General features: G+C 38.1%; 2 protein-coding genes across 14 annotated transcripts in view; one reads left to right on the forward strand and one right to left on the reverse strand.

Moving 5' to 3' along the window:
- The window catches only part of slc26a1 (solute carrier family 26 member 1), a 125,493-nt gene extending 112,629 nt beyond the window's left edge, over window positions 1-12,864 (forward strand). For all 12 annotated transcript variants that reach the window (XM_063046504.1, XM_063046505.1, XM_063046507.1 and 9 more), the window contains 2 exons: window positions 5,226-5,910; window positions 9,637-12,864. In XM_063046504.1, coding sequence (XP_062902574.1) covers window positions 5,275-5,910; window positions 9,637-11,160 — 2,160 coding nt within the window. In that variant the 5' untranslated portion in view covers window positions 5,226-5,274 and the 3' untranslated portion in view covers window positions 11,161-12,864. The remainder of the gene's footprint in view (window positions 1-5,225; window positions 5,911-9,636) is intronic.
- Window positions 1-19,936, reverse strand: part of idua (alpha-L-iduronidase) — a 175,221-nt gene that overhangs the window by 150,319 nt on the left and 4,966 nt on the right. For both annotated transcript variants that reach the window (XM_063046515.1, XM_063046514.1), the window contains exon 2: window positions 17,073-17,213. In XM_063046515.1, coding sequence (XP_062902585.1) covers window positions 17,073-17,213 — 141 coding nt within the window. The remainder of the gene's footprint in view (window positions 1-17,072; window positions 17,214-19,936) is intronic.

Below are 19,936 nucleotides of genomic sequence, written 5' to 3' on the forward strand. Positions count from 1 at the left end.
GTGGAGACCCTTTATCATGACTGAATTATGTCTGTGTCAGTATAAAGGCATGACAGATTCTACCGGGAAGGCAGCTCAGACTTGAATGATCTACTAATTATGGTAATAAAAAACAAGTTTGAAACTGCTGTACAGTATGAAGTCTATTATCCTGAGGGTGGGTGGACTGCTAATTGTGCAATTCCCCAATGGGAACAGCTTCTCTCTATTAAATCTACTGTACCTAAATACACCTTGATTTCCATCACGTCTTCTGCTGTGCTGGATCTTCACTTTCAAGGTACTGAGGGGCTTATTGCTGACCTCAGCTTTCTGGCACAGCACATTACCTTTCCAAAGGGTCAGAATTGAGTATGCTCAGCTTCTTGTAAAAAAAGTAAACAGTGAGCTATTGTAGATCCAGATTTAATCAATGTAAGACAGTGATCCGCCTGCATCAAACCAGACAACACTAGCTAAGTTATCTGTACTACTGTGATTGAGTTTAAGGAAGCTTGCAGAGCAGACTGATTTTGTCACTCAGTATATCTAACATAGTCACAGTTATAGTTGATCAATTAATAGTTACTGTGTTGTGTATTCAGAGAGTCAGCCCTCACAGGATTAATTTAGGGTGCCCGGAATCTCTGTCCTCAGAAATGTTCAGAAATTCTGCATGCATTTCTTTGTTCCAGCAAATGTACCTGAAAAACATCACATGTAACCAAGATGGTGCCGTGTTGTGAGCTCGTTCCAAATCTACAGTATACTACTAATTTCTACAATTTTCTGAGCATTTTCTGTTCAAGTAGCTGATAGTCACATCAGATACGATAGACTGACCCTTCTGAACATCAGAAAGATGGCATTTACCTACTATATGCACCTTTCCTACACTGGGATCCCCTGCTTGCACGATCCATGGGAAACTCATCTCTTACACCTTGGAAGAAGCGCTGGAGGCGAGGGAGAAGGGCCAGCTTCCTGGTGAGGCTGAGACGGCATGCAAATCAACCGCCACTCCCTGGCTAACGTTCAGTCCCTGGATAACAAGCTCTGTGAACTGAGAGCCAGAAGCTCCTATCAGTGGGAAACAAAAGAATGCAACATTTTGTGCTTCGTGGAGACCTGGCTGATGGAGGAGATACCGGATCATGCCATCGAGCCCTTTGGGTTCTCCCTGTTCTGGGCAGACAGGTCGAGAAACCTCACTGGGAAGAGTAAAGGAGGAGGGGTCTGCTTCATGCCCAACGATGCTTGGTACGACCCCCAGAATGTGCATGTACTGAAATCCTTTTGTTCCCCAGACCTGAAATACCTGATGCTACTGTGCAGACCCTTCTAGTTGGCTAGGGAGTTCACACCTGCTATCATCACAGTGGTGTACATTTCGGCACAGGCTGATGCTGACCTGGCTCTCAAGGAACTGTACGAGACCCTCAGCATGCTGGAGACTGCACACTCTGAGGATGCCTTCATCATCGCCGGTGACTTTAATCAAGCATCGCTGACAAAAGTCTCTGAAGTTTTGTCAGCATATCCAGATGAGCGCTCGTGGAGATAACACACTTGACTACTGCTACACTCCCTTCAGCAACGGTTACAAAGCTCTCCCTCGCCCAGCTTTTGGAAAATCAGATCACTCTTCAATCCTGCTTCTCCTGATGTACAGGCAGAAGCTGAAACAAGAGGTGGCCATAGTTAAAACCGTCCACTGTTGGTCTGACCAATTGGCTTCCATGCTGCAGGACTGCTTTGATGACATTGACTGGAATGTTTTCCATGATGAGGATGTCTCCAAGTTCACTGATGGAGTAACATGCTTCATCCGGAACTGTATCGACAATGTTGTCCCCCAGAAGTCAGTCAGGGTCTTCCTGAACCAGAAACCCTGGATCAATAGTTCCATGTGAGCAGCACATACAGCGCAACGTCAGGCTTACATTGCTGGAGATCAACTAGAGCTCAAGAAAACCAGCTATGACCTGAGCAAAGCCATCAAGTCTGCAAAACAACAATACAGGGACAAGACTGAGTCAAGATTCACAATGAACAGCACACGTCTTGTGGCGAGGGCTGCACACCATCGCAGACTTCAAAGCCAAACGTTGTGGTGCCGCCAACATCGTGGCCTCTCTCCCAGATGAGCTCAATCGCTTTTACACTCGGTTCAACGACGCTAACTCTGAGCCTCCGAGGAAAGCCACTACAACCTGCAACCTGGTCATCTCTGAGGCTGTGGTACACAGATGTTTCCAACGAGTGAACAGTCGCAAAGCTAAGGGACCAGACAGCATCCCATGGCGAGTACTCGGTGTGCGCAGCACAACTGGCTGGTGTGTTTACAGACATTTTTAATCTCTCCCTCTCCCAGTGTAGAGTGCCTTCCTGCTTCAAATTATCCACAATTGCCCCTGTACCAAAAAAGACCCACGTAACATGCCTAAACGACTGGTGTCCCGTCGCACTCACTGCAATAATAAGCAAATGCTTTGAGAGGCTGGTCAAGGATTACATCTGCAGCTTGCTACCACCCTCACTGGACCCCCTACAATTTGCCTACTGACAGATGTGGAGGGTTTAAAGGGATTGCAGAAAAGGTTTACCTGAGGGCACATGTATTAAGGAGAAACTGGACAAACTTGGGTTGTGCTCTCTTGAGGAAATGAGGCTAAAGGGAGACCCGATTGAAGTTTATAATATTATGAAAAGCAAGAGAGAGAGTAGGCAGCCATGAGAGGAGGAAAGTTCAAAGTAGATGCATGGAGCATTTTTTTTTTACACAGAGAGTAGTGGGTGCCTGAAATGAACAGTTATGGTGGTAGTGCAGGCAAATACGATGGAGGTGTTTAAGAGTTTCTCACAAAGGCACATAAATGTGCAGAGAAAGAAGGTATACGGACATTGTGCAGGCATAGGGGGTTACTTTTATTAGGCATTTAGTTAATAGTTTAATTAGTTTGGCACAGCATGTGGGTTGAAAGGCCTGTTTCTGTGCTGTTACGTTCTATGTTCAGCAGAACAAGTCCATGAATGAAAGGAATAATTACAAAGCTAAAATAAAATGCCTCGCTTTTGCTTTGAACACAGAGTTTTCTTTTTCCCATTCTCCATTTGAATACATTAGTTCCTTCCCAAGATGACTTATTTAACATTCCATCTATTGCTCATTCTATTTGTTTCAACATAAAGTCAGTTTGTCAGTCAGTGGGTGCCGTCCCGAATCTGGGGTTGGCGGCATAAAGTACAGATATTTAAATGCTTCTGGGTCCTGCAGCACAGTGGTTTAGGTATAAGAGCCTAAGCAACAAGCCCCAAAACTTTAACCTGAATTCACCACTGTGGCTAGAAAATTTATATTCAAGTAGTTAAATAAATCTGGAGTTTAAAGCAATTATTTCGGTAATGATCACCAAGAAAATGCCAGATTGCGATGGAACCTCATGTGAACTAATGTTCTTCAGGAAGAGCAATATGGCATCTTTATCTAGTTTGAATTATATAGCTCCAGACTACAGTGAATATCATGGATGGAGCATAAGCATTAATATTGCTCGAAAAGCCTAGAAGAAGAGACACTGGAAATTTGAAAATGCTTGAAATACTCAGAACAAGCAGAATCTGTGATGAGAAAATCAAATTAATATCAATAAGATTTCTGCTGATCACTTAGACTCAACAGAAACTCACTTTCTCTCCACAGAAGCTGCTTGAATTGCTGAATATTTCCAGCATTTTGTGCTAATGCTGTAATAACAATGTTAATAGCTCAGGAATAAACAATCATATTAAAAATGCAACATCTGAAATGATTGAAGCACGGTTATTTTCCAGAGCTATCATCAGAGAATGGACGTAGAAATGTGTTAATTAAAGATCTTTTATTAATTATATTCATGACAGTGCAGATAATACCATATACAGTATACTAGACTGAGTGCTCAGAAGCAAAAAATTGAAATTCAAAATTACAACACTATGAATCAGAAATAAATAATCATCAATAAATCAAGAGTAACACACACAAACGCTGGATGGGAATAAAGTCGACATTTCAGATCGAAATCCTTCATCAGGACTTAGCCCTGATCCCTTTATTCCCTTTCATAAAGAGTTGACCCTTTATTACTCTCCATAGATGCTGCCTGACTTGCTGGGTTCCTCCAGCATTTTGTGTACACTACTCTGGATTTCCAGCATCTGCAGAATCTCATCTTTATCAATAAATCTAGTTATTTATCACAAAATAGTTTCAGTTAAGGTTATTACCCAAAATTACTATAACCTAGATTGATACATCATGGGTATGAGCTAACTTTCTTAACCAATATTATTCCTTTTGTAACAGATTCACAGTTGTTCTTCCATTTAATGGTCATTATCTTCTTGTACCTTCCCCTCTTGATATGGTGAATTAATTCTTTCAGTAATTGTATCATACTTCTTTTATAAAAAGGCTACCGATCAGTTAATTATTTCACGTCCTATTCTATTATGTTCCTAAATTTTGAAAGTTTGCTTTAATTATCTTTAACAATATCATTCTATTCTGACCATTAGTATATTGTATCAAATGTAGGAAACAATAACCTAATTTCTCCCCTGAGAAACGCTTACAATTTTGCAAGGAACTCCCAACATTTTCCCACATAGTATCAAGTAGTTCAGACTCTCCAAGCTTACTGGGAAACCTGTGCATTTGTCACTTTGACAGTGTTATCACTGTACTCTTCAAGGAGTTCAGCACACGTCTGCCTGCAAAGGTTAGACTTTTTTCTAAGTAAGCATTTCCCTGATTTTTGAAAGATGATAGTAAAAGAAGTTCAACTAATTATTATTGATTTAATGACTTTAAAATATATGATACTCTACATAATTTTGAATTGTCCACATTTATTTTATAGCTCAGCATTTTTCACATCTACAGGATTTAGTGGCAGAAGCGTTTACTTCTTACAGTGCTTAATTAATTTACTATAGCCCACGTAGCTTTCTTCCCTACTTCGTTTTTTGTCCCTAGACAAAATCTAGTTTACATTGAATGAATAGCATTATCACAGTATTGCAAAATTTGCATGTTTATCTTAGTAACCCACAATTATAATCCAGACATAAATTAATACCTGTCTGATCCAGAATATTTACATCGTATAAAAGTCACCGGAGTGAAACAGTGCTAAGTTGGTGTACAGCAGAAGCAAAGGTTTTATATGTTGAGTGAAGTATATTTTGCTTTTGAATTGCAGAACTTTAGACCTACTTATCTCTCATACTCTACGGGAACAGCTGGAAAGAATGGAAAACGACGAGCAATTGACCAAAAGGGATCTTCATTTAGAATCTCAAATACGGATTGAACGGACAGTAAAAGGAAAATCTGACATAAAGAAAACAACTGTGAAGAAGTTGCAAGAAAGTTGCTCATGTTCATTGGATAAACTTAAAAACCTAATAACTGGTTTCTTCCCTGTTCTCTACTGGCTCCCAAGATATAAGCTAAAAGAATGGATTTTAGGTGATACCATTTCTGGTATCCTTGTTGCTGTTGTCATAGTTCCTCAAGCAATAGCATATGCATTGCTTGCTGGCTTAGAAACCAGCGCCAGTTTGTATACATCTTTTTTCTCCTGCATTATTTACTTCTTGATGGGTACCTCACGCCATATTTCAGTAGGCATTTTCAGCTTAATATGCCTTATAGTGGGGCAGGTGGTGGATCGGGAGCTTCTTTTGGCTGGATTTGAAGTTGATGAGGACAGCAAAGTGATGCCATCAGGAATGAGCAATGTAAACAACTGGAACATCACTACTGACAATGCATCCATGATAATGAATGTCACCCTACCTGGACTGCTGAATTTTGAATGCGATAAAAAATGTTATGCTGTCAGTGTTTCAGCTGCGCTAACATTTATGTGTGGCATTTATCAGGTAAGACTTTAATTGTAAAGCCTAATGCTGTCTTTTCATAATTTCGAACATGATAGACACAGAGTGAATAATTTTAGCATCTAAAATGACATTATATTTTAAGGACATTATATTTTATTCAAGGAGCTCTCCTTTTTAGGATTTCAGGATTCACCTCAATGACATGGTAAGTTTCCATGAGAGTGTAAAATATAGCAAATTGAGTCATCTCCATTAAAGAAATATTGCAAAGTCAAATGATTATATTTATCAGTTGCCACAATCTTTTTTTTCATATATAGCAATATTGGCCTTCAATATTCAAACCTTCAAATTGATTATTTAGTTACACCTAGAATCCAGATCAGAGTAGAAATAAAATCAAGGGAGAACACAGCAGTTATAAACATGGGAAGATTTATTTTTGTTGTTTTTAACTCTGAAAGGGAAAGCCCTGTTGAGATAAAGACAAATTTGCAATTCTGTAGAAAAGTACAAGGTATGATCAAGCTTGCATAATTGATAAAAACATATGTCAATGTTAAATTAACAGATTGAGCAAAAGCTGCTAATCATTATAATGATTCTGTAAATTCATACAACTTCAGAAAATCTCAGATGTCACACTAAGACTGATAAAGTAATTCTTGCAATTGATTGGGTTGCAAGCCTTATTTTAACAATTTGTTTATTCATATTCAATTCTTTAGTGTGTTAAAGAACAACAAAGGGACCTTAGTTTACAAATCCAAAGATCACTGAAGGTGGCGACACATGTAGATAGTGTGCTGAAGACAACATAGGAGACTCTTGCCTTATTAACTGGAGTGCAAGTACAGAGCAGTCTTAGTACAACATTAGTGACACCATTGCTGTCAGCCTGTGTGCAGTTTTGGTCACCGTATTGATTAGGAGATGGCACGGATCCCATAAGCTAAATGGCCTCCTCGTTGTAAAAAGTAACCACTCCAAGGAATATGCAATGTTATGAAGCAATTCGATTAAGGTTTTCAAAGTATAAGTGGTGATTGACAAGATACATAGAAAGAAACTATTTCTAGTAATTCTGTCCTCCTAGTTTTAATCCCCTCTTCTAAAAATTAGAGCCAGAGCTTCTGAATTGAAGTTAAGAAACACTTCTAAATGTAGACAGGTGGAAATTACAAATGCACTTCTGCAGACAGCAATTAATGCTAGGTAAGTTGATAAAGCAGAGGCAGGCACACCGAATAGTATCACAGTTCTACTACAACCTTACTAAATGGCAGAACAGTATTCCAGCAGTAAACTATTCAAAATACCTAATTAGGTGCAGAAATAGTAGGAAAAAAAAGAGTAATTATCATTTTGGATCTTTGAGCTTGATGTTTAAGAGACATAATTAAACTGTGAAGGAAGTTGTAGTTTTCCTACCTCCTTGTGGTTTATGTGATGATGTGCCCAGTAAGTGGATTCCAATTAATTGGGACACATCAGGACCAGTACATTTTGGCACAATTAGCCAAAGTTTCATGAAAATAGTTAGAAAGATATAAAAAAGACCAACTACCATTTAACTGAGTAACAAATTATGTATTTAAATGAAATACAGAACAAATTAGAACACTACCAATACTACAACAATCCTATAAAACTATGTATTGGGTTCTAATAGTTATCAACGGAGGAATTCATTCAGGGTACGCTGTCATGTTCTTTAGATGGACTGCAAATGAATAAAATCAGCGCAGACACCCAGTGTAGATAATGAACTGCCTTCACATAACTTTTTCGACAATTGCATCCTTCAAATCTTCATTTTCATTGTAACATTCAAGATGATTGTCAACACCTTCAAATTCTTCACAATTCCTAGTAATGAGATCATTTCATTTTCACCCACGATCATTTCTGGCATCTCCAAGCCTGAATGCTTCAGACTGCAGAGAATGAAACAGTTCTGAATTGTCTTACTGCTTATTTCTCACCTACTATCAGTGACAAAAATTCTACTTTTTGATCACAAACACACACAAGTGACGCTATTTAAAACCTGAATACTCTCAGCATAGCGTAGTGTCTAACAGCCATGCAAGTCCACATGACTGATGCCCGCTACAAATTATTTGGCAACAGTCTCCAGTCCCAAATAAGCAAACAGAATCCTGTCAATTTTCTTAGTTAGATTTTGCTCTTTAAGAGTTGTCCCAAATAAACAGCTGCCCTGTTTAACCGATGGCCCAATTAACCAAAATCCACTATATTACTCAATAGAACAATAGGTGAGGAGCTAGGTGGCAGTGTTTATCAGCCATCCAGCTCAATATAGGTGTGGGCCATGAAAGACAGCTATCTAGATAGAATCTAAACTTTGCATCTACAATTGTTTTTTGGTGGCTAATTACTGATTGATAGCAATATCCCTATTGTTTTCCATTCTTCTGTTGACAAAATCTTAAGACTAATAACGCAGTAACGTGCTGGACTGGATATCATTAGTGTCTGTTGGATAGCAGCATTAGTGGTACTTGGACTGTTCAGCTGCATCCAGAGCCCAAATTCAGTAATGGTGATGGGATATCGTTTGTTGACCAAACACTCAATCATTTTCCCCAATTTTAAAAATATACAAATGTTATAAACAACAAAATAAACTGGCTGAAAACTGGGCATTGGGATGATAGGTAAAACTAATCAGCCACCAGCGCTTTGGTTGAAGAGGCTTGTAAACTGTTGTGTTCTATATTTATATTCTGGGCACAATCATCATTAAGAGATGATTTTCTTGAACTGTTTATTTCTTGTTAACTTGTTTGAAGATTGATAAAAAGCTTTGAGCTGATCTTTTGGTTGTGATGATCACTTAACTATGTCCACAACATGCAACTTTCATTGCCCAGCAATTGGATATTCTTGTGTATACCTTGCCACCGTTTTCTTGATTATATATCTGACTTGCATTGTTCCTGACGTGGCTTTCAATGCTCCTGACTATATCAGAGTTCCCGCTGATAATGGTATGTAAGGGTCATGTAGGGGCTTGAGGTTACATATTTTCTGTTCCTTTTGATGCTCCACGGCACTTCATGAGTGAGGAGCCTACAGTTACCAAAATGTTCCAAATTTATCCCATTGTGTGGAAGTGCCACATGCTACATGATAAAGAGAGAACTTTGCTTCAGAAGAACAAAATTTAATGACAAATCCATGGACAACAGGTTGATTGGTGAGGGGGAGATTAAGTACTGATGTTTAATCTTGCACACCTACCATCTGTTTGTGAGATAATCAAAGAGAGGGAAGGAAACAAGTGAGGTGGAGTTGATTGGGGGGGGGGGTAGAGAGGAGAGCAGAGAAAGGATACAATGCAAATTCGGGATCTTGGCCGAAACATCAACTGTTTACTCTTTAACTGCTGAGTTGTTCCAGCATTTTGTGTGTGTTTGCAAGCAGAAATACTATTTCTGTTTGTCATAGCTCTACAATAAGTCACAGAAACAAACAGGCGTTTTCAACCCCAATTTGTCCATTCTGACCAAGTTGTCCACCTGATCTAATCCCATTTGCTTGTATTTGTCCATATTTCCTATCCATGCAATTGTGTAATTGTCTTTTAAATGATCAAAGTATTTCTTACGATGCCAGTAAATTATCAAGGATGTTTCATGGATGCGGAAAAAGTAAAAAAAACTTTTTATTGGTGGCATAGGTGTTTGATTTTATATTTATGATTAAGAGTTTTTCTCATTCTTTTGTTTCTTATTCCAGCTACTGATGGCAGTTTTCCACCTTGGATTTGTATCCAAGTATCTATCTGAGCCCTTGCTTGATGGATTTGCAACTGGAGCCTCAATTACCATCATAACAATGCAAGTCAAGTACCTCATTGGAGTGAAACTACCACGGAGCCATGGACCTGGTAGCGTTGTTGTAACTTGGATGAACATTTTTAAGAACATTCATAAAACCAATTTCTGTGATTTGATAACAACCGCTATTTGCATGCCTTTGCTGATTGCTTCCAAAGAATTAGGGGAAAGATACAAGGACAAGCTTAAGTTTCCCTTCCCAATGGAACTGACAATTGTAGTTGTAGCTACACTGATATCTCATTTTGTAAATCTAAATGAACTGTATGGCTCAAGTATTACTGGTCCAATCCCCACTGGTTTCTTACCTCCTAAAGTTCCAAGTTTATATCTTTTACCAAGAGTTGCTATTGACGCTATAACACTTGCAATCATCAGCTTTGCCTTCACAATCTCACTGTCTGAGTTGTTTGCAAAGAAGCATGGCTACACAATTCATGCCAATCAAGAGACTTATGCTCTTGGATTCTGTAATGTTATACAATCATTTTTTCATTCATACGCTTCCAGTGCAACTTTGGTTAAAACACTTGTTAAAGACTCCAGTGGGTGTCAGACTCAACTGTCTAGTTTTGTCAGTGCTGTGCTGGTATTAATGTTACTTCTTTTCTTAGCTCCTGTATTCTATTCTTTGCAGAAGTGTGTGCTGGCAAGCATCATTATAGTCAGTCTAAGGGGAGCTCTCATGAAATTTCGTGACCTACCAAAGTTATGGAAAATGAGCAAAATCGACACTGTGGTCTGGTGGGTCACTATGTTATCTGTAATTTTAATAAGCACTGAAATAGGGCTTGTCACAGGGGTAACATTTTCAATTCTGTGTGTCATTATTCGCACCCAACTACCCAGGACAGCTTTGTTAGGTCGAATGCAGGATTCAACTCTGTATGAAGATCAAGCAGAGTATAATAATCTCGCATCTGTTCCCCAAATAAAAATCTTTCGTTTTGAAGCTGCCCTGTACTATGCCAATAAAGATTACTTCTTAGATAGCCTAATGAAGAAGGTTGGTCTGAATCCTGCTTTGGAGATTGCAAAGCAGAAAAAGGCAGAAAGCAAACGAAATGAAAAAAAGAAAGGCAAAACATTCAATGGTAACATTAATCAAGAACAGTCTGTTGTCATCAAAGAACTGATTCCTAAAATCTATAATTTTCACACAATTATTCTAGATTGTTCCACCATACAATTCTTGGATACTGTTGGTATTAATACAATGAAGATGGTTCTGAAGGATTACAATGATATTGGTATCAGAATCCTCCTGGCCAGCTGCAATCCTTCAGTGATCGATTCACTGAGTAGGGGAGAGTACTTTGGAGAAGACTGTAAGGAGATGGACACTTTGCTTTTCTATAGTGTGCATGCGGCTGTTCAGTATGCTGAAGCCAAATGCTCTGAGTCAGGTAATTCCACTCTCTAAGTACATCCTGTTGCCAAGTATCGACCATGCACTATGGAAACAGCAAAATGTGTCCATTTTAAAGGACTTGTTATTCCAAGCTATGGATCATAGTAAATTTTAATCAATTCTGATGTTATATTCCATTGGATATTGCACAGAAAGTTAATCTACCACATTGTGGTCAAATAGATTGCAAAAATCCTTATTTTGATTTGACTCTGATTTAAATGGGTGATGAAATTTTACAACTCAGTTACTATTCCTCGGTGAACAAGGGAGGAAGTAAGGATGGGGCATTTTCGATGGAATTAATCATTTACACAAAGATGAAAGTAATTACTGAAAGAATAGGCATGAGTAAATACATTCATAATGGAAGAATAAAATGTTACTTTTTAAACATAATTTATCAGTAGTGATCACGAGTAAAGACTATTGCTTCGCCCTATGTTAATAGTTCAATTAGTTTATGTGAACAGAGCAGAACTACTAAACTGCACACAATTCTTTCAAATTCTGTTGAGACTATGGCTTAATGTGCCAAGCCATATACTACTGTGTTCAATGGATATAATTACTTTCCAGCTATAACAGTTTAGATAGAAATGTTCTCTCAATATCGTACAGATAGGCACTGCTGACATTAATCTGGTATTGCTAACTTAAAGTTTGCAACACTGAGGGTTTGCTCCTTTTACAGGAGAAAAGTCATCACTCTGCAAGTCCATTTGTGTGCCCTCACCACAATGTCAACAACAATGTTATGATCACAATTAGGTCCAAGTTATTTTTCTGCTTTTGTAGTAAAATTGATAGTGGTTTGTCACAGTGTTGTCCATAAATTTAATAAGCACTGAATTAGGTGTTTTTTTGTGAGTAGCATTTGTGGATATGTGTATCATTATTCAGAATCAAGGATTAGAATAGTTTAATCAGGATTAGACCTAAAGAAAAGAAAAGATACCTTTCCCCAAGCTCTTTGAATCAAATATCTTACACTGTGCATTATGAAACAATGGTATCTGATAGATTTAATGAAAATATTTCTGAAAATATATATAATTGAGGACATATCCCCTAATGACAAAATTCTGAGCACATAAAAATTAGTTACTTGAACTAATTTTTGGCACAGGGGCTGCAATCAGCTTGAAATATAAATAAATTCATTCTTATTATTTATAATTCTGGTGTTTCATTTGTTTTTATTCTATTCTAACATTGCTTTGTTACTATACCATGGACCATTAATTTTGCAAGTAGTCTGTGCTTCCAACATCCTGGTCACCAGTTGTGGACTTCAACTTGAATTGTGTCCATAAGTGAGGCTAATTAGTTGTCTAAATTAATAATAGTTCAACAAACTACAAAACAGAATAATTTTAATTAAAACTCAAATTGTTTACTTACAGTCCTGCTGTCATACCAAAGTGGCCTCTGCTTAAGGGTGTCTTTTGGGCAAAAAGGGTTAATGGGTTCCAGAGTGTATTAAATAATTGAAACAGCACTTATCCATATTATCATGAGATTACAAATAAGACATCAAAATATTAATATCTTGTAAACTGTATTTAAGTCATATCATTTGCTGTATGTATTAATTCTGTGTACATTATAGAAATTATTCCATATCTGTATTTGAAACATACAACTAATAAATTAGGAATTAAAGAATTGTATTCACAAAAGCCCATTTTTGATTCAAATAAAACACTGGACAACTTGTGCTTTAATCAATCTGAAACAGTACAGTGGCCTTGAAATTCAGTCCTGTGGCAATGTTACTTCCTTAACAAAGACTTATTTCCAGTCTGCTATGCAACTGTAACCAGTTCTTGGTTAAACCACGCAAAAATTAAATTCGTTATTTATAGTTACCATTCACTGATAATATGAATTATTATCAGGCACTTAGCAGTATTGCCCAGAAATCAGACCACATTGTTTCATGAAGTAAATATTGCTGATGAGTTTCAAAATTAGGCTTCCGCATCTCCTCAACTCTGCTATTTTCAGGAACACGTTGAGAACCCAATCCATTGAGGCCCATTTAAAGATTTCATTCTGTCCATGTTTCCAACAAGCACTTTCATCGGTCACTTTCAAGTCCAGACCCTGACTTTGGGTCAATGCTATCATACTCAGACCTTAATCTTCAACAGTTGGCCCCACTGTGCCCCCCAATCTGATTCTAGTTTACTTCTGCATGCTCACAGCACAGTAAAAAGAAACTGAGCTGGAAGAGAATGCATGCTCCACAGTGTATAAAGGAAAGTGTGCAACCTGACGACTTGAGCTCTGGGCACTGGCGAAGTTTGCCTTGTGAGGCTGTGACAGAAAAATCGTGCACCTCTAACTTCAGAGATGAATTCTTAGGTGTAAGATGTTTAATAGAATTTCTGGAGAGTAAACAATTGTTAGAAGTTGATTCATAAAATTCTGTCTGTAAAATGTGGAAATTAAACTACAACACCCCATTTTCTGCATAGCAGTTTAAATGTTCATCCTGAAAAATACTGATATAAAGCTCAACATGGACATACAGCTAGAAGACAGAGTTATAAAGCACAGAAATAGGCTCTTCAGCCTAACCTGTCTATGGCAACCATCACTAAACCCAAGACAAAATTTCCTTCACGTATTCACTATACACTAGGGACAATTTTAAATAACTAATTTACTGACCAGCTCACATGCCTTTCAGATTCAGGATTCAAGATTGTTTAATGTCATTTTTCAATACATGAGTGCAAAGGGAAACGACATGATCATTACTCCGGATCCAACGCAGAATAAAAAAGCAATAAATATAAAGAACACAATAAATAAAAATTGATAAATCAGATGTGAGCGGAAACAGAAGCACAAGGTGGATGTGAACACAAGAAGAAATTTAGAGTGGTTTGTGAATTCTAAAAAAGGGATTTGGAACTTGGGTGAAAGTTTCTATTAATGATCATCATTTTGGAGTAATAACCCTCAATGAGTCATTTTCGAATGGTTCAGCAATTTAGAATTAGTTAATTAAGTATCCAAGGGAATACCCGTTACAATTTAATTCACAACAATAAAAAACATCTATTACATAGCACCTCTAATATAATACAAGATCCCAAAACAGTCAATTGGAGCTTTGTCAAAGTGAAATTTGACTCAACCACAAAGAGAGATATTCAAAGAAAATCCAAGTCTTGATCAGTTTTAAGAAACATCTTAAAAGAGAGGTAGAAAGGGACACATTTCAGAGATTATGTAGTTCCAAGTTAGATTTAAAGTGCAAGAATGCAGAGATCTGTCTGGCTATAAAAGGCTGCAGAGAATTGAAAATTGGTGGTGAGACAGATGGAGAATAACTGAAATTACAAAGGGACTTTAAGATAAGGATGATGCTTTTACTACATAAATTAGAAATTGATAGAGGCCAAGGGCAGATCTGTGAGAGAAAGTTAGGAGCAGAAAAATAGAACGAGAAACTGTTTCAGGGATTCTAAGGTTCCAGTTCAAGAAGAAAGGAACAAAGCAAAATTATTGAGGGGTTTTTGAGCCAACTGTATTGAACACTGCATTTGTATTGAGGGAAAAAAAAGACAAGCAATACTTTCCTAGAATTAAGCATGTTATCTGTCAAAAAGTTTTTGAAAAGTTACACAGAACAAAAAGTAGAACATGAATAAGTGATAAAATTCAAATACTATACCGCTTGTTTTTCTGTTATAAATATTTATTCCACTAATCTAATGACTATTTTTATACAGTTGAACTTCTATTCTTTAATAATTAAAGTCTCATCCAAAACCAACACTGCCTCCTGCTGTTTTGCAGTAATTCTATAAAATGTAGGAAATATTAACATCCTAAAGCAGAGATGCATCCTACAGTTACCAATGATGCCCAATTTCATGAGACTTGAGTTAGTTTATTTCACATTTCCAGCATATACAGTATTCTGTATGCATCGGAAGGAAGAAATTGCATTATGAAATATTTAAATACATTTCAAGTTAGGTCATATAACACCAGGTAATTCCATAAACTCCAACAAATTCATTAACTTTCTACTGTCAAGCAAAATTCACGTTAGACTTTTAAACAAAATATTAACAATAAATAATGTCTGATATCTTTGGCTATACTTCTGACATCTGCTGCAGACATTCCACTTCTTTACAATTACCGATTATCTTACCCACTCCTCCTGTCCCTCACACTGGGTTCAAGAAGACCAGCTAATCAGAAATTGGAGATCTGACCTACCCCTCCATAAGTCACTTCTGTGCATGCTCATTCTTGGAATGCTCGATCAGTTCCACCTCTACATCTTGGTTATTTTGCATAATCTGTGTTTCTTTGCATTATGACAGTCTTGAACAGGAAGGTTACCTTTCTACATACAAGCCAGGTAAGTGTGTGATATTGGCATAAGTCAGCCATGGCTCCTACTCAGTAAATTCCAGGCATTTAACCTGGGTATATAATAATATTTATTTACTTCAAAGATATTCTATGCTCATTTTCCCCCTACCATTATCACACAAAGACCAAGAGGAGATGACTGGAATTCTTCAAAGGTATTCATTTAAATGCTTATCTCTTTATTGGTATCTAGCTCAAATGCATCCTTTGCCCATATGCTCTCAGCAAGATTTTCCAAATTCAATAGAAGGATCATTAAAATTAATGTCAGTGCCTTCTGCAAGACACCAACCCCTGTAGTTAAAGTTCAAGTTCAGTTTATTGTCACTCAACTGTACACATGTACACTACCAAATGAAAAAATGTTCCTCCAGATCAAGGTGCACAACACAGTCCATATAGCTCATAAAAATACAAAGTTATATTACCAAAAATAAATTAACAAATAATAAGGTGCATATATGATACAAGTTATAAAGCAAACAGTAAAACACTATTGGTGCTTCATATGTGATGAAACCTGATGCTGGCAGGGAGTTCAGGAATCTTACAGCTGGGGGAAAAAAAAGCTGTTTCCCACCCTTGTCCTGATGCTACGGTACCTCCTGCCTAATGGTAGAGGGTCAAAGAGATTGTTGGACAGGTGGGAGATATCATTGCCAATGCTAAGGGCCCTGCATATGCAGCGCTCCTGATAGATTTCTCTAATGAGTAGAAGAGTGACTTTGATGATCCTCTCAGCTGTCCTCGCAATCCTTTAGAGCGGCTTATGGTCAGGGGTCTTGCAATTCCCGAACCAGACAGGGACACAGCTGATCAGGACACACTTGATGGTACTCTTATAAAAAGTGGTAAAAATGGGGGTGGGGCGGGAGTCGAGAGATCCTCTCTTATCTCAATCTCCTCAGGAAGTTGGGACACTGCTGTGCTTTCTTGACTAAAGAGGTAGTTAGATCGCAGTTAGATCTGCTGGGCAGGCCACCATATTCGCATGCCCAATATGAGAGTTTAGCAGATGGACTGACAAAAGGATTCAAACATGGTCAATGCAACACCCCCACTGAAGCTTGCTTGGCTCTTGACTATTGAAAGCAAAATTGAGTTGCTATGGTGAATCTCAAGCCATGCAACAGAAACACAGGGGCACTCTATAATCTATTTGATAAATTACCCACCCTGACAGGCTTTTCTTGATATTTCCATATTGTCGCCATCAGATATTCCATCACAAACTCTGAGGGAGCACTGAAGAAGTCGTCTGCACACCTGTAATTCATTTATCACCAATACCTCCTCCCTAACCCAACTATGAATTAACGTGGATAAATTCATGCTATTCACAATAATCTGCCTTAGTAACAAACCCATCACATCTCATGGAAAAGAAACCAACACGAAAGAATATTTTATAACCCTGGGTTAATAATATACCTGAAGAAGCAAGCACTACATTATTTGGGAAATTTTTAATGCATATTTGTGCAAATACATTAAGGTGTATAATTTTGCAGACTTACCGGATTGAGATTAGTTCTAATAGCCAATGGATTCGAACTTGTTCAATACCATTGTGAGGTACTGAGGCAACATATGCAAGGTTCAGTTCTTGGTCCTTACTTAAGTCAAACAGGTCTGCTCTGTTGTGTGGAAGAGGAGGGCTGTGATGATGTATATAAAAAAAAAGCAAATTTAGTCAATGTAAGTATTTAAAATGCATTAAGTATCTTTTTTAAAGAACAAAGCAATCCAAATACAAATAAGAAATACCAGTATATGCAAGGTTTAAAGGAGTAGTATATTCTGAAAGAAGCATGGAATAGAATTACAGAATTAAAGAAGGACTAAAGAAGTGTCATTATCATTCAAAATTACAACATTTAAAAGAATTAGTGACAATAAAAAAAAGCCCCAAGTGCAATCTTGAACTTGTCAGAACTTGAGGAAGCAATCAGACTCTGCATTCATTTCTGATGACCGACATCCAGGAGGATATATTGATCTTGGAGGGGACTGCATTGCAAATTCTTCAGAATAATAGCCATTTCTACAATGGTTAAATTATGAACACAGGTTCGCAGGGCAAACCTTGTATTTCTTTGAATATAAAAGAACAGATCAAATTAAACTGATGTGTTAAAAGATAATTGGAAGAATTGAAAGAATAGGGAAATTTTGCTGTGTTGTCTAGTAGATTACAAGTTGTGTGCCAGGCCTTAGATCTTGATCGTCACTTTTCCTTAGTGGACCACCTTGCAGAGTCCTGGCATATTAATAGAAGGATAGAGGCAACTGAGAAGATATTTACAGGTATATTACCAGAAATGTGAGGGGAATCACAACAATGAAGGAAGAACAGACTGAAGCTCCTTTGAGAAAAGAACACTGAGACCCAATAGACATACTTAGAATGAAGAAAGATTGTGATGGTGTAATATCTCTCCCTGTTCTTTGAGGGGAACAGCATAATTAAAGGCCATTAATTAGACGATCACCAGGAAATAGCCAGAGAGGTGAGACTGAGGCACTGGCTTGCAAAGGAAGTGGTTTAACTCAATAGTGTAGACTAACATAAGAAGGCTATGACTGGGAGAAGGACACAGTGGGTTACACTGGTACATTTAAATAGGATGAGATAAGGCATGAATGGTGTCTGAACACTGGTAATGGCTAAGTAACACACACAAAATGCTGGAGGAAGTCAGAAGGCCAGGCAGCATCTATGGAAAAGAGTACAGTTGACATTTCAGGTTGAGACCCTTCAGCAGGAGTGGAGGAAAAAAAAACGATGAGGAGTCAGGACTGGAGTCCAGTCCTGCTGAAGGGTCTCAACCTGAAATGTCAACTGTACTCTTTTCCATAGATGCTGCCTGGCCTGCTGAGTTCCTCCAGCATTTTGTGTGTGTTGCTTGAACTTCCAGCAATGGCAGATTTTCTCTTGTTTGTGACTGCTGATGGCTAGTTGGGCGCAAAGGGATCTGTCATAAATATACAACGTAACCTGTATTATTACAGCTAGCCAAAACTTTAACATTTTAAACTTTAAAGCAACTTGAAAAGCACTAAGAGCATAAGACAATAAGACATAGGAGGAGAATTAGGCCATTCAGCCCATCAAGTCTGCTCTGCTATTCCACCATGGATGATCCCAGATCCCACCCAACCCCATACTCCTGCCTTCTTGCCATATCCTTTGATGCCCTGACCGATCAGGAAATGATCAACTTCCACCTTAAATATACACATGGACTTGGCCTCCATCGCAGTCTGTGGCAGAGCATTCCACAGATTCACTACTCTCTAGCTAAAAACATTCCTCCTTATCTCTGTTCTAAAAGGACACCTCTCAATTTTGAGGCAGTGCCCTCTAGTTCTGGATACCCCCACTATAGGAAACAACCTCTCCACATCTACCCCATCTAGTCCTTTCAACATTCAGCACGTTTCAAAGAGATCCCCCCCACCCCCTGTATTCTTCTAAATTCCAGCAAGTACAAGCCCAAAGCTGCCAAGTGCTCCTCATATGTTAACCCCTTCATTCCTGGAATCATTCTCTTGAACCTCCTCTCCAATGACAATAGATCCTTTCTGAGATATGGCGCCCAAAACTGTTGACAATACTCCGTGCAGCCTGACTAGTTTCTCATAAAGGCTCAGCATTATCTCTTTGCTTTTATATTCTATTCCCCTTGAAATAAATGCCAACATTGCATTTGCCTTCTTTACCACAGACTCAATCTGTAAATTAACGTTCTGGAAGTCTTACACGAGGATTCCTAAGTCCCTCTGCACCTCTGATGTTTGAAGCTTCTCACCATTTTGATAATAGTCCACACTATTGTTCTTTTTACCAAAATGCATTATTATACATTTCCCAACACTGTATTCCATCTGTCAATTTTTTGCCCATTCTTCCAATTTGTTTATGTCCTGCTGCAATCGCATTGCTTCCTCAGCACTACCTACCCCTCCATCTATCTTCGTATCATCCCCAAACTTTGCCACAAAGCTATCAATTCCATTATCTAAATCATTGACAAACAATACGAAAAGTAGCCGTCCCAATATTGAACCCTGAAGAACAATAATAGTCACTGGCAGCCAACCAGAAAAGGCCACTTTTATTCCCACTCGCTGCCTCCTGCCCATCAGCCATTCCTTTATCCATGCCAATATCTTTCCTGTAATGCTGAAGGATTTTATCTTGTTAAGCAATCTCATGTGTATCAAACGCCTTCTGAAAATCCAAGTAAATGACATCCATTGCCTCTCTTTCGTCCACACTGCTTATTACTTCTTTGAAGAACACTAATAGATTGGTCAGGCAAGATTTCCCTTTACAGAAAGCATGCTGACTTTGACTTATTTTATTATTAGTCTTCAA

The sequence above is a fragment of the Mobula hypostoma genome, chromosome 4, assembly GCF_963921235.1.
Source record: "Mobula hypostoma chromosome 4, sMobHyp1.1, whole genome shotgun sequence".
NCBI classification, from domain to species: domain Eukaryota; kingdom Metazoa; phylum Chordata; class Chondrichthyes; order Myliobatiformes; family Myliobatidae; genus Mobula; species Mobula hypostoma.